This window comes from Aricia agestis, chromosome 14 (assembly GCF_905147365.1).
Source record: "Aricia agestis chromosome 14, ilAriAges1.1, whole genome shotgun sequence".
Lineage (NCBI taxonomy): Eukaryota > Metazoa > Arthropoda > Insecta > Lepidoptera > Lycaenidae > Aricia > Aricia agestis.
In genome coordinates, this window is record NC_056419.1 from 7169134 (window position 1) to 7182887 (window position 13754).

Sequence of the window (13754 nt, forward strand, 5' to 3'; positions counted from 1 at the left end):
ACAAACTACTACAAAAGAAAGTCGACGGAGCCCCGCTACGCGGGGCTCCTATATCTGGGTGTTGTGGTCTAAGTTCCAACCTAACCTAACCTACTTTTGGACTTTCTAGATTGTGTTTGTTTTTGTTTTGGCGGGGGGCTGCGCCCCCCCGTCCCCCCCTTCGGTATCCGTGGCTGAGTAGTTAAGTAAGACCCACTCATCACAGCCTTGAGATTCCTTAAAAATACTTCGTAAGCATCAGAAAACAGATGATCTTATCTGAAGATTACGAAAATCTCAAATGCGAATTTCTTCTAAACGGAGAGTTTACTGGCGGTGGAAACGGTAAGTAGGAGTTTTTCTCACCCAAAACAATCCTCCTTAACCCATGTCACTAACATTTAATTGACGTAGGTTCCTAAACCTTAGCCAATATAATATTCGCCATACTAACAAGGGTTCCATTTCGGCCTGTCATTCGACAGGGGTTGATTTTTGAGAAAAGTTTATCTGAGCTTTTTTGCTTCCCTTGGCGCCCCCTATCGATTGGTATAATAAAAAGGGCTGGTCATAAGGGGTTGTATTTTTGTCGTCAACATTTTTCTAAGTATTTTCGCCATACTAACGAGGTTCGTATATCGGCCTGTATCTGGCCGGGGGTTGATTTTTGAGAAAAGTTTATTTGAGCTTTATTACTCCCCTTGGCGCCCCCTATCGATTGGTGTATTCAAAAGGGGTGGTTATAAGAGGTTGAATTTTTTCGTCAAAATTTTTTAAGTATTTTCTCCGTGCTAACGAGGGTCACATTTCGGCCTGTCTTTCTACAGGGGTTGATTTTTGAGAAAAGTTTATCTGAGCTTTTTTGCTCCCCTTGGCGCCCCCTATCGATTGGTATATTCAAAAAGGGTGGTTATAAGAGGTTAAAATTTTGATGAAAAATTTTTCTAAGTATTTTTTCCATAGTGCCCCGTTTCCTTCAGTCCAACCCAAATGTGTGCCTTATGCTCTGGAGTAAAGGTTGAATTTGTCACTTATGTTCAATTTTGTGGTACTTGAAATATTATGTATTTTGAAACAACATTAAGTATATTTTTTTGTATTAAAATCGCTTTGAAATGTACCAAATAAATAAGTACATAACGTGATGACTGATGATATTTTATGGTGTTGTGTGTATATTGTATCCATATACAACCATGTGAGTTGTGACATTGGTGACCCTGACATGGTAGTGATGATGATGAATGTAATTTACATAGTAGCATATGCTTTCAGTTCTTAAAACAACGCCTAAACCCCCAAACTTGTATCTATAAGGAATCCGGAGTTCTCTTAGTATCTTCGGAACCATAGTATACCTTGGTACAAAATCTTGCGTTTTGGTAGCATATGCTTAGGATGCTTCTCATAAAACCAAAATCACCATATGTTTCCATATAAATTTTGAGGAGTTCCCTCGATTACTCATGGATCCCATCATCAGATCACCACTTTTGTGAAAATGGGACCAAATTGGAGTGAAACCTAATATAACAAAACAAACATTTTGAAAATCGGTTCACAAACGGCGGAGTAGTGGTCGAACATACAAAAAAAATATATATATCGACGGGTGCAAAGTAAAAAGAGTCATCTACAAAACAGCTACTTTTCAGGAGAGCGCATAATAGGAAAAAATGCTCCCATTTTGTCAATTTCCAATCAAATTTATTGAAATTTTCATCGTTGTTTCATTATTTATAAATTAATCTACATGTATATTTAATTTCTTCTATTTATGTTTAATTTACGAGATATTGTAGTTGTCTGCATCTACATTGCGCTTGAAAATATGACAACTGAGTTAACTACCACTTGGTCGTTTCTACGTGGGAATTAAAAATTATATTTATTAAAGTATTTTTACCGATTACTAGTGCGATTATCAGTACCTACGTAAAGTGTAACACTTTATATTATTAAAATATGTAGTTAATGCCCGTTTTACACCTTAAAAACACCAAGTTCAGAACATAATTGCATAGATATCTTTTTCTACGTTGTCGAATCGGTGCAAGGTGCACGATTTAGAAGGAAGTTAAAATATGAAATACTAGCTTTTGCTCGCGGCTTCGCTCGCGTGGAATTTGAAAATCGCGTAAAATGCAAATATTCCTGTAAGCTCCCTTAGAAACATGATGTTATTCCAAGACCAAAAGTAGTCTAGTAACATAAGCGGTTTTATCTTTTCAAATAAGTTTATGCCAAAAAAAACAATACGATTAGTTTCTTAGTTAGAGCGTGAAGGAAGGACAAATAAATAAATAAATAAACAAACATACTTTCCCATTTTAATATTAGTTTGGATATACTTAGGAATCATTCATTTACTTTCGTACAAATCGTAATTTCTCACAACAAAAATGAAATTCTGTGTCAATACTTTAATTACTTTAAAACTAATTTAAAAAGTATTCAGTATCATTATCAGTACAGGAACTATGTTGTAAATTATTATAATTTAGGCAGAGGCTTATTACGAGTAAGTCTTTGTACTTGGCACTTGTGAATTGTGATCATGATGGGTTCATTATAACATCATAAGCGTCGCTGGACGTTTTACACCATCGAAGGGATGTATACGATTCTTCAGAACACAAAATGAAATTTTATTTCTACGATTTCTCAATTGCTTTTCATGATCACAGAGATCCTAAAACCGGGCAAAGATAAGTTAAAAGGAAAACTTTGCGAGATATTTTTGCGCTACAATTAAACTTGCAAATGCCGGAATATGATGTTTTGCATATTTTGTTTACCTAAATTTTGTCGTAATTTACGTCATGTGTCAATACACGTGTCTTTATTTCTCAATCGCCTTTTCTTTAGATCAATACTGAACTGATGACGTCTTTTTCTACCGTTTAACGAGGAAGGCGTAGAATATTCACTTGATGCCTCCACTGCCGAAGAAGTATCAACGGTGTTGTCTTTAGAAGATTCACAGTTTGAGAGGGATAATATACTCGATGGCTCGATATATGAGTTAATAAATTCAAGCAGGTCATAGATTATATGAGATCAAACTATCTGTTTAATAAAAAAGACATAATATTTTGATCTAATACTGATAATGGACGCGGCGGACTTGAAGTGATGAATTGTATTCTGAGGGCGTTGACGTATTTAATAATTTGCTTAGATCGACATCCAAATTTTCAAAATCATTTTATATTTTAGACTGAGAGTGAACTGGTGTGACTGGCCCAGAGTATTCAAACCATGGGGACTTATCTTACGAAGTTAACTTATATTCATTTGTATTCATCGCTGATACGTCAAGGTTTTCTATAGAAGTTCAATAATTCTTCATCGGGCAACACAGTATTTTGCTCGATAAATCTATCGTTTATGTTCTGGAAACTTTCAACTTCTTTAAAAAGGACTTTCTGAACATGAAACAACAGTAAAAAATAACAGAAAGAAATTAGAAGTCAATTAATATAATAACAATAAGAATTAACATAGAAAGGTACTCATAAACATAACAAACAATACTAATTTACAAAAGTAAATTGAGACATCTAAATCACAATCGCAACGTAGAAAAAGCTATATGGCAGATAGCCGCTTATGCCGCATAACATTAACCCCGCGCGTCCCGCGTATAGACGACCAGCGGTAGTTATCCGCATCTACGTCGTGCAATTTCACAAAACAGGAGTAGATGTCTTCTTTTACGTGACAAAAGTACCAGAAATAAGGTGATATTTGAATTTTTGTTTTTGTTATGTTGTAGAACATGATATTTTAAGCTAGTTTCTACAAAAAAACGAAAAACTCAAAATTGCAGATGACTCTTTTTACTTTGCACCCGTCGATATATATATCCACAGCCGAATATATAACCTCCTCGTTTTTTGGAAGTCGGTTAAAAATAAACAATTCGCGGAAAAGCGATGATTGGATCCAACAAAGCCACAGTAGGAATTAGACACGAGTACATGAAACAACAACGAGATAGACAGGCTAAATATACGGAGTTAAAAAACCGGCCAAGTGCGAGTGAGACTCGGGCATATAGGGACCGTTGTTTGTATCGAAGCCTCCTTTAATAATTATTTTAGTTCGTTTTTAGTGTTTGTTGTTAAATCGGCAACAGAATAAATACGTAATTTGTGACAACTCTCAAACTCAACTCTTGTCTAGCTCTCGCGGTTTTTGAGATACAGCCTGGTGACAGGCAGACGGATGGACAGGCGGGTAGACAGTTCTGTTTTCTTATTCTATTTTTCACCCTTGTGTAAAGAAGTCCGAAAATATATACTCGTAATTGCGATAATGGCTACGTATGCAAATAGCAAGCGCTGAGAGGCAGCCAGATTCACAGCTTAATGTATTAAAGTTATGTAAATATCGGATGCGCTGTTTTATTTATTTTAAGAGATTTTATGTCATGAATTGGCAATTTCTACATAATTAGCTTGGGTATATTGGAATAAAAATATGGGTGGAGTATGTAAATTTGGGTAAACCTATACAGTAAATTATACATATATACCTCTGAGACAGAGACCAAAGCTCGGAGTTGAAATAAAAAAAAACCCTAAATTAATTTAAAAATTGTTGTCCTAGTAGATAGGCCTAGACCTATCTAGCTCACTTCTCCCCTACGTGCTTTCTTTAGAAGTAGTAAAAAGCGATGTCGAGAAATCAATTACATTTTTACATACAAGACTAACTGTCCTTTTAAAGTATTAAGACGTGGGAGAGCCATGCTTCGGCACGAATGGGCCGGCTCGACCGGAGAAATACCACGTTCTCACAGAAAACCGGCGTGTAACCAGGGGGGTGTCACTCCGCCGTTCCGCCGCCGAGCTACAAGTACATACAGAGACTCCCCGACGTCGGGGCGATTCAATGGTTGCCGCGAACTGACTCGTGGCGCACGCGCGCGCCTCTTACGCAGTGTCATAATATTTTAATTGCCAAAATTTATCAAAAAAAAAAATACTGCACTGCAGCCGATTGTCGGGACAATGAAAAAAATAGCAAATTTATATACTTACTTATCTACTGTCATGGTACCTAAATCTATGACAATAATAATATTATTAAATATACACACAATTAATGTTCTATAATTATAATAAATATACTTACTTATTTAAAATAGGTGGTAGGTCATAGGTGGTAGCTGCATATACATTATACATAATAAAATAATCCATACCTAATTACCTACTTACATCAAAAGAAAATCACGTGCCGTGTCTGTGTAAACTGATTTATAATATGTTCGGTATTCATTTACCTAATAGGTAGGTATAACAGTTTCCGTATGTTTATACCTTGCGTGGTATTTATACTAATTTGATTTTGACAACCCTATTTTCGGAATATCTGACAAGGTGTGGAATTGGTGTGGAATAAAGGCGACCTTCGCTCGGCGCCAGAGAGCTCAATGTCGGCTGCTCGCATGCGGTCCGTTGTTAATAATACTTATGTAGGCACATAAAACGGCGGCATTTGTGAACATCAAAGCAGTGAGACTTCTGTACTTGTACTATTATCTTTTCTGTGGTGTAACAGCGCTGTGTTTCGCCGGTGTGTGAGTCTACCGGAGGCCCAATCCCCTACCCTATTCCCTTCCCTACCCTCCCCTATTCCCTTCCCTTCCCATCCCTACCCTCCCCTATTCCCTCTTAAAAGGCCGGCAACGCACCTGCAGCTCTTCTGATGCTGCGAGTGTCCATAGGCGACGGAAGTTGCTTTCCATCAGGTGACCCGTTTGCTCGTTTGCCCCCTTTTTTCATAAAAAATATGTATATAAAATAATTTCAGTTTACAAGGACATGAGATAGCAATGCTTATGGCATAACTGTCAGTTTTTACGGTCTATACGCGGAGCCATTGAAAAGGTTTCTTAGGCGATTTCTCGGGGGATTCGCTAGTGTACAAGAGCCGCTCACGTGTCGTCTCCCGTCTTACACTTGTATTATACCTACCTAGTTTTTAGGGTTCCGTACCCAAAGGGTAAAAACGGGACCCTATTACTAAGACTTTTTTGTCTGTTCGTCTGTCTGTCCGTCTGTCTGTCTCCAGGCTGTATCTCAAGAACCGCTATAGCTAGACTTCTGAAATTCTGAAAAAAAATGAGATTGTGTATGTCTCTTGCTGCTATAACAACAAATACTGAAAACAAAATAAAATAAATATTTAAGGGGGGCTCTCGTACAAATATTTTTCGGCCTTTTCCCTTTACTTATATCAATAATGGCACTGGTAGGCACTTGAATTTTTCACACATTCTTTTGTTATAATATGTGTACTTTAATATTTAATAATAATATTAAGGGGGCTCTCAAACAAAAAACACAATTTTTTGCCTATTTTTGCTCTATATCGGTACGGAACCCTTCGTGATCGAGTCAGACTCGCACTTGGCTGATTTTTATATTCGCAAAATGTACGTGTCATTAATGGATGAAGCCGGTAAGTAACAATAAAAAAAAAAAACGATTTTTTTTGCATAAATGCTTAAGAGGAGTCCACACCGCCGTTTTTCCATACAAACGCTGTCCCCTATTTCCTCCCTGGATAATGCCGATAGAGTTATGATTTTTTCCTGAATATCTATGGCCATTATTAGCATGTCCCTATGTTTTCTTTTTTTCCATAATTTTATTATTAAAAAAGATAAGAACGTCCAAAAACCCAAAAAATGGCAAGATTTTCCTCTGTGTTCAAACACCCAGAAAACAAAACTGGCTAAAATATACAAAAAAATAAAACATAGGAACACAGCTCAAGCCTTGCTTCAATTCTAAATGAAAAAAGTACCTAAATCGGTTTAGTTTTGGAGAAGGAATCAGCGGACAACGAATCGAAGATTTTCTGTTCTTTTATTAGAACTTTTGTCGTGTTGTCTCTATCGCGCTCTGCGGTGGGAGACTTCAGATTGGTGGGACAGCAATACATTTTCAAATACCTATTTTCAATTTCTCTCGCCCCTTGTGTATCCTCTTAAGGGCCAGGAAAATTATTTGAACTCAGAAAAAAGTGTATTTTATGTACCTATAGTCAGATATACCAGCCAGATGATGAAGTAGGTAAGTTACAAGGTTTGTTCAAATTATAAGACAAAAATGAGTAGTTGTCTTTATGTTATAAAATGTTATTTATCTGGTTCACCCACTCACGTTTTACTAAGCTAGTACGAAGATAAATATACACTTTCTTGTAATATGAATAATATACTTACATAAAAAAATTCATAGATAGAGTGATTGTACTGGACGATTTACAAGACGTATACCTTTATAATAATATAACTTTAATCCGTCGATCGTGGAAAAACGAGACACTATAGAATTTCTATTGTGTCTTGCTCACTCGTCTCACCGGTTATCGTATGGGGCTTGATGAATTAAGGAGTGAGCACACTGAGACGGGCCGTGCCGGGGCTCAGCGTGCCGGGGCTCATCGCAAAAATCCGCCTCCATACAATTTGTATGGAAGCGGAAATCCGCTGCGCCCTGACACAGTGTGCGATACGCGCATCCGCTTCCATACAAATTGTATAGAGGCGGATTTTTGCGATGAGCCCCGGCACGCTGAGCCCCGGCACGGCCCGTCTCAGTGTGCTCACTCCTTAAAAAGATCATACTAGCGAAGCCACGCGGATAAAATTAATAGATTACAATATACTCGCTTATAATATCTATTAATTAGACTAACTGTAACAGCGTTAATCAAAATCTATAATTGCAATACGACTAAATAGTATGTATTAAACAAAATACATTGAAACCGATGTTAATTTAAACTACAATCTTTTATCAGCTGTATGAATTACAACATACACGTTTTGCGGATTAATTATTATTGAAATTAATGATGAATGTTTTGATACTAAAACTATATATTTTGTATGACGCCATTGCAATTGGGATTGAATATAATAAAACTATGACAATGTAAGCTACTTATATGTACGTTTTCAAGTACGTATACTTTTCTTGCTTTTATATTATACAAATAGCAAAAGCTTTGTAAAACTAAAACAATAAAATAACCTGCTTGTACGAATGTTTTAAAGAAATAATAGTACTTTAAAAAGATAAAACCGACTTCAAAATTGTACGTAATTGAGAACTAAAATTGCCTTATCTCAAAAACTACTGAACCGATTTTGATGAAACTCGTAGTGTTAGTAGTGACCTTACCTACCCTAAGTTGACGACAATACCTTGTACAACAAAAAAATAATTACTTAAATCGGACTTGTGGTTCCGGAGATAAGTGAACACAAACTTAAAAACATACATACATACATACATACATACATACATACATACATACATACATACATACATACATACATACATACATACATACATACATACATACATACATACATACATACATACATACATACATACATACATATAAACATACATATTTCACAATTGGATCCCTAAATCGGAAAATGATCTTTGAATACTCTGAATAATATTTTTAAAACGTACCCAACGACACCGCACACGATAGGATGGACGCGGAAAAAAAATCACCCCTGCTTGATGTGTATGGGGAGGTAGCATAAAAAAATATATTTTATATACCATTTTGTCGCCATCATTAAGATAATATGCATACATGCCGAATTACAGCTTTGTAGGCCCTATAGTCTCTGAGAAAAACCGCGGACAGACAGACAGACACACAGACGGACGGACAGACCAAAACTATAAGGGTTCCTTGTTGACTACGGAACCCTGATATGCTTTTTGTTTGTAGAAAAAAATATTTTTTTGTTCAAAAATAAACACCTTTTTTTTGGAGAAAAGTCTATTTTTTTGATAAACCCCATTGATTTTGAAACTGACACTGGTACTTAAGACTTTTCTGGGTCCCAGTGAACAAATCGAGATGCATCCCATGACTGTTGAAGGGTGAGGACGGGGTCCATACAGAATCCCCCATAGGCCTTTGGCACATTTGTGCAGATACTGAAATAGACTAACATAATTATTATACAAAAACTGGATAGTTCTGAAAATATTACATACATACGCGTCGAATGTATATTACCTCGTTTTTTCAAGTCGGTTAAAAAGAGCTAAGTTAGTAACAGTTTTTATGAGCTTACATTTTTAATAAAATAGGCTGAATTAACGAGAAACATAATCCTGTGATGAACGTTAAATGAAAAAGTGTTAAGTGGTACGTCGTGAATGCTACTCGTAATGCCTTGTAAGTCCTTGTTCACAAGCGGAATAATTGCGGGATTTACAAAGACCTACACGGTATTTTTGTATGTGATATTGTTACATATTTGAAACAAATAATTATTGAGTTAAGGATAATTAAAAACTACTTTTTAACGAGACAAAATATAGAGTTACTGCGATTATTTTTTTGGAGAAACATTTAATTTAAATCAAAACTGAGATGTTTCTTGCGTAAATAAGTTAATTTAGAAGCCGTTAAAACCAATTAGTAACTAGTTTAAAACAAAACAACATTTCCTCACAGTAATTTTCACCGTGAAATGAAGTACCGCAATACATGACTATCAAATAAATAGATACGTGGAATGGCAAATGTTCTGAAATTTTAATGACATGCGAACATTCCAATTTGATGTTGTGAAAATGATTTTCCCGTTCAGCTTTTCATTAATCTTTTCCATTATTTCTATAATGCACTAAGTATCTAAATAATTGAGCTATAAAAGTTCGTTTTAGATTAGCTCAAGATTTTATTCTTGCTTTTTATTCTTTAACATAAAAATACTCTGCTACCTGAAAGCTACTTTGTGACTCCTAGCGCCATCTGTGTTTGTTGTGATGAACTAAAACGACAGTTTCAGCGCTTACCCAAAAGATTTACGTCCATCGCTCGTCGGACTACGGAGAAGGGCACCCACTCTAGTTCACCGAGCGCACACCAGGATTCGCAGTTGACGATCGCCCACAACCCCTGCGCGCCCTCTGGCAGGTGATCAACAATGTACAGCGACGCCGACAGAATCTGGAAAAAACGTGACGTCAGATTCACACACACACAGACCAAATTCTGATGTTTCAGATTCGATACATAATATGTAAAATTATTGTAGTCTCAAATATTCTGACAAACAGATGACTAACGATTAATTTCACGAGCTTTGTCTAGTACCTACCATTTCGTTTGTAGTGGGTTTCTTATGTTAAGCCCTCTTTGCATAGGGTCATTAATTGCAAGCAGACTTGCATTTTGCGATTTAAAAAAATGAATCATATTATGATTCATGATATGATTTTCCAAAGCTACCATTTTAGCCCCGCTGTATCGTGCACAATCGACGTTGACGACTCTACAAGATTGTATTGTTAGTAAACGTAGACACTCCAGTGTCTACGTAATAATAAATAAAATAATATTCTCATAATGTGGCTCCAGTGTCCACACTGGAGCCACATTATGAGAATATTATTTTGTGATATTTACATAACGAGTGCAGAAACGATATCGGAACTATATTATTGCAAGATTGTTTAGCAGAATCGACCGCCATCATTTATACCGCCATCGCCAAAGGCGTTCAAAATATCTGATCCCACCAAAAACATGAATTGTAAAAGAAGCCAAGCAAAATACTGCAAAGCTATTCAATACTTCTGTCGTAAAAAGTTTTTAGAGTGATATTTACATAACGAGTGCCGAAACGATATCGAAACTATATTATTACAAGATTATTTATCAGAATCGACCTACAGTTTTTGTACCGCCAAAGGCGCTCAAAATATCTGATGTCTGATGTCAATAGCTTGATATGGGACATGGTAAATTGTTGAAGAGAAAAATAATTTAGTGTAACACAAAGACTTCATTGACTGTCAAAGAATGAAGTAATATTTGGGGCGATTTCGACATCTGAAGGAAGAAATTGACACAAAATAAAGTATTTTGTGTACAGTTCGACAAGGCTTTATTTGAACGTGGGTGACATTGACGGGAGCGCTGCTGGTAAAGGAGAACTGTCAAAAATGACGTTTTTGTATGATAGAAGCGTTTAGTTCATTTTTTCGCCACGTTCAAATAAAGCCTTGTCGAACTGTACAGATATTTTCTGTCAAATATACGTCTTCGTTCTGTTTTGAAATCTAGTTTAATACTTAAATAGTAAATTATAAAAGAGTATTACTTGTTCTAATATGCAAGTTATCATAGCCATTTTCACTACTAGGCACACATTCAGTAGAACATTGTCGAACTATTGCCTAATTCGGCCGATTCCGACATTTATTTGTCTAAATTCAATTAGTCTAATTTAACTAAGAAGCTTCTACTAATTATTACATTAGCAATTTGTGGGAGTTAAGAAGAGACAGCCGGGTATTTATTGGACGCAATTTGTTTCACTTCAGTAAGAAAAGTTTCGTATTTAAGTATTTGATGACTGAATGGTTTACATTATTAATTATTATTTTAGCCAGGGTCCCTTAAAATATATATTATCAAAAAAATCAATGGTAGAGCATGGACAATTCTTGTTAATTTTATTATCGCACTAAAAGACTAATAAAAAGCAAAAGTTTGGGATAATTGTTAGTTTTTCACGCCAAAAATTTTAAACTTCTTCTTTATTTGCCATGGTAATAATAATTTATTATGTAGTCGAGGCTCTTGGTAAACACACCCCAAAAAAGTAAAATGTTCCCATCCCATAGATTTCATTCATGGCTAATTATATTGGCTAATAATAATAACAGTTAATCCAAATGACAAAATATACGCCTTAATAAATCATTACCGTTCTATTTACATTGTTAAATTAAATTGACAATTCCTATAATAAACACAATGTGGATTCAAGTTACTGTAACATCCCACGCTACTAGCATTTTGCAGTTGATTTTAGCTTAATATTAACAAGAACCTTGTAATACAACTCCGTGTAGCAGGATATGAATGAGGCAAAACCGAGAATATTTAAATAAGCACATTCAACCTTATATGTATAACACCCATATTATTTTCAAATTACACATCTCATTAAATCTTTTTACTGTTGATTTCTTTGAAAATAAATTTCAGAGCTTAGATTTTAAAACGTGCTAAGCAACTATGTTATAAATAGCTTTTATTATTCATAGGTTATAAACATAGAAATAGAGAAAAGTGGTTGGTTTACCACCATACACATACACACATACACACACACACACACACCCACACACGCACACACACACACAGACACACACACACACATTACAGTTGGTGGTACCGTTTACTTATTTGTTTTTAATGTAGAACCTACTGGATCGATCATGATAAAATTTAGCACTAAATACCTATTATATTGAAAAGAGTTTCAGAGAGCTCATGTCAAGCTATTTTTAATGCTATAAAATTATAAAATAAAATTCTGTATAATGCTTTGTTTACGCAATAATTCGATCCTATCTGTAAATCATTATGTTGTTGTAGAACAGAAAAAATATTTAAATTAAGTGTGATGTGTGACGTATCCAAAATTATACTGACTTAACTTTTATAACATCGATAAGTGTCAAAATATATTCTCATAATATTATATACCATAATTGCAAGAGTCGTGTTCATGTTATATTATTAGTGTAATTTAGTTCACTAATAAAAGTCTTTAACAGGCGTACCTCGAGCTAAACTTTCATCAAATTACATTAATAGGGGATGTTTTCACTAAAGGGTTCGCTTACGGGCTCTGAAATAATACGAGTATGAATAAAGATATTATAATCTCCAACGTTACTAAATTATTTTGTATTGTGTAATTTTAGGTCTACATTTTTTTCTTTTATTATAACATGGAAAATAATTAAAGACGTGAGTTTAAGATCAAGATAAGTAACATTTTAGAACATCAGGACAGTTACTAATTTCTTCCTTGTAATTTAAACACACCTTGTAAATTACTTACTTCACTGGTTAATACATCTGGCTATACATAAAATCCACATTTTTTTATTTCAAATAATTTACCGGCCCTAGAGCCTCCTTTTATGAAAAAAACGGCAATTTTTTAATTGTTACTTACCTGCTTCTTCGACTCATGTCTTCAAATGTTATCAATATGCTTATAGACTTTGAAGAAGATATTAAAATTTAACTTTTTTTCGTATCTCTACAAAAATCTACCACTTTACCAGCTCAACACTAAATAATTGTTTGAATGCGGATAAGATCACTTTATAATTGTAGAGTTATCTCTCCTTTGTTACTGTTTATGTTTACAGTTTGTCCACAAGTGAAGAACAAAGAGATACGAAAGTACAACGAGTTATAAATCATCAGAGTTCTAAGCTTCACGAGCTAGTAAGCCGTCAAAGTTTTAAATTCAGGGCTGCGGATGCCAAAGAACATGAGGGGTGAATAAATTATTACCTGTATTAAAAATCTTATAATAGAGAATCGATCCAACCGAATTAGGATTCAAAGTCATCGCGATCTTTATTACTGACCCACGAAGTAATGAAAGACGCAAAAATACCTTCTGGGATTCGGGTTGAGATATTACCTCAATAGACTTCACGTTAAGTTTGTAGGAAGTCATAATATTTTGTAAAAAATTTAAAGTACATTATCCTAATTGAATATAATTTATATTGATAATTGATGATTGAGAGATGCTTGATACTATGGAAGTTACACCTACGAGGTTTACTAGTTTACTCCATCAATAATTGTTACCTATAAAATTCCTAATAGTAAATAGCAGGTCACAATGCAATTACTTATTGATAATTTGATTTCTGAACAGTAAT

General features: G+C 35.0%; 1 protein-coding gene across 1 annotated transcript in view; it reads right to left on the reverse strand.

Annotated features, from left to right (window-relative positions):
- Positions 1–13754, reverse strand: part of LOC121733739 (D-beta-hydroxybutyrate dehydrogenase, mitochondrial) — an 89248-nt gene that overhangs the window by 12642 nt on the left and 62852 nt on the right. Inside the window, exon 5 of the mRNA XM_042124089.1 lies at positions 9843–9996. Within this exon, the coding sequence (XP_041980023.1) occupies positions 9843–9996 (154 nt within the window). The remainder of the gene's footprint in view (positions 1–9842; positions 9997–13754) is intronic.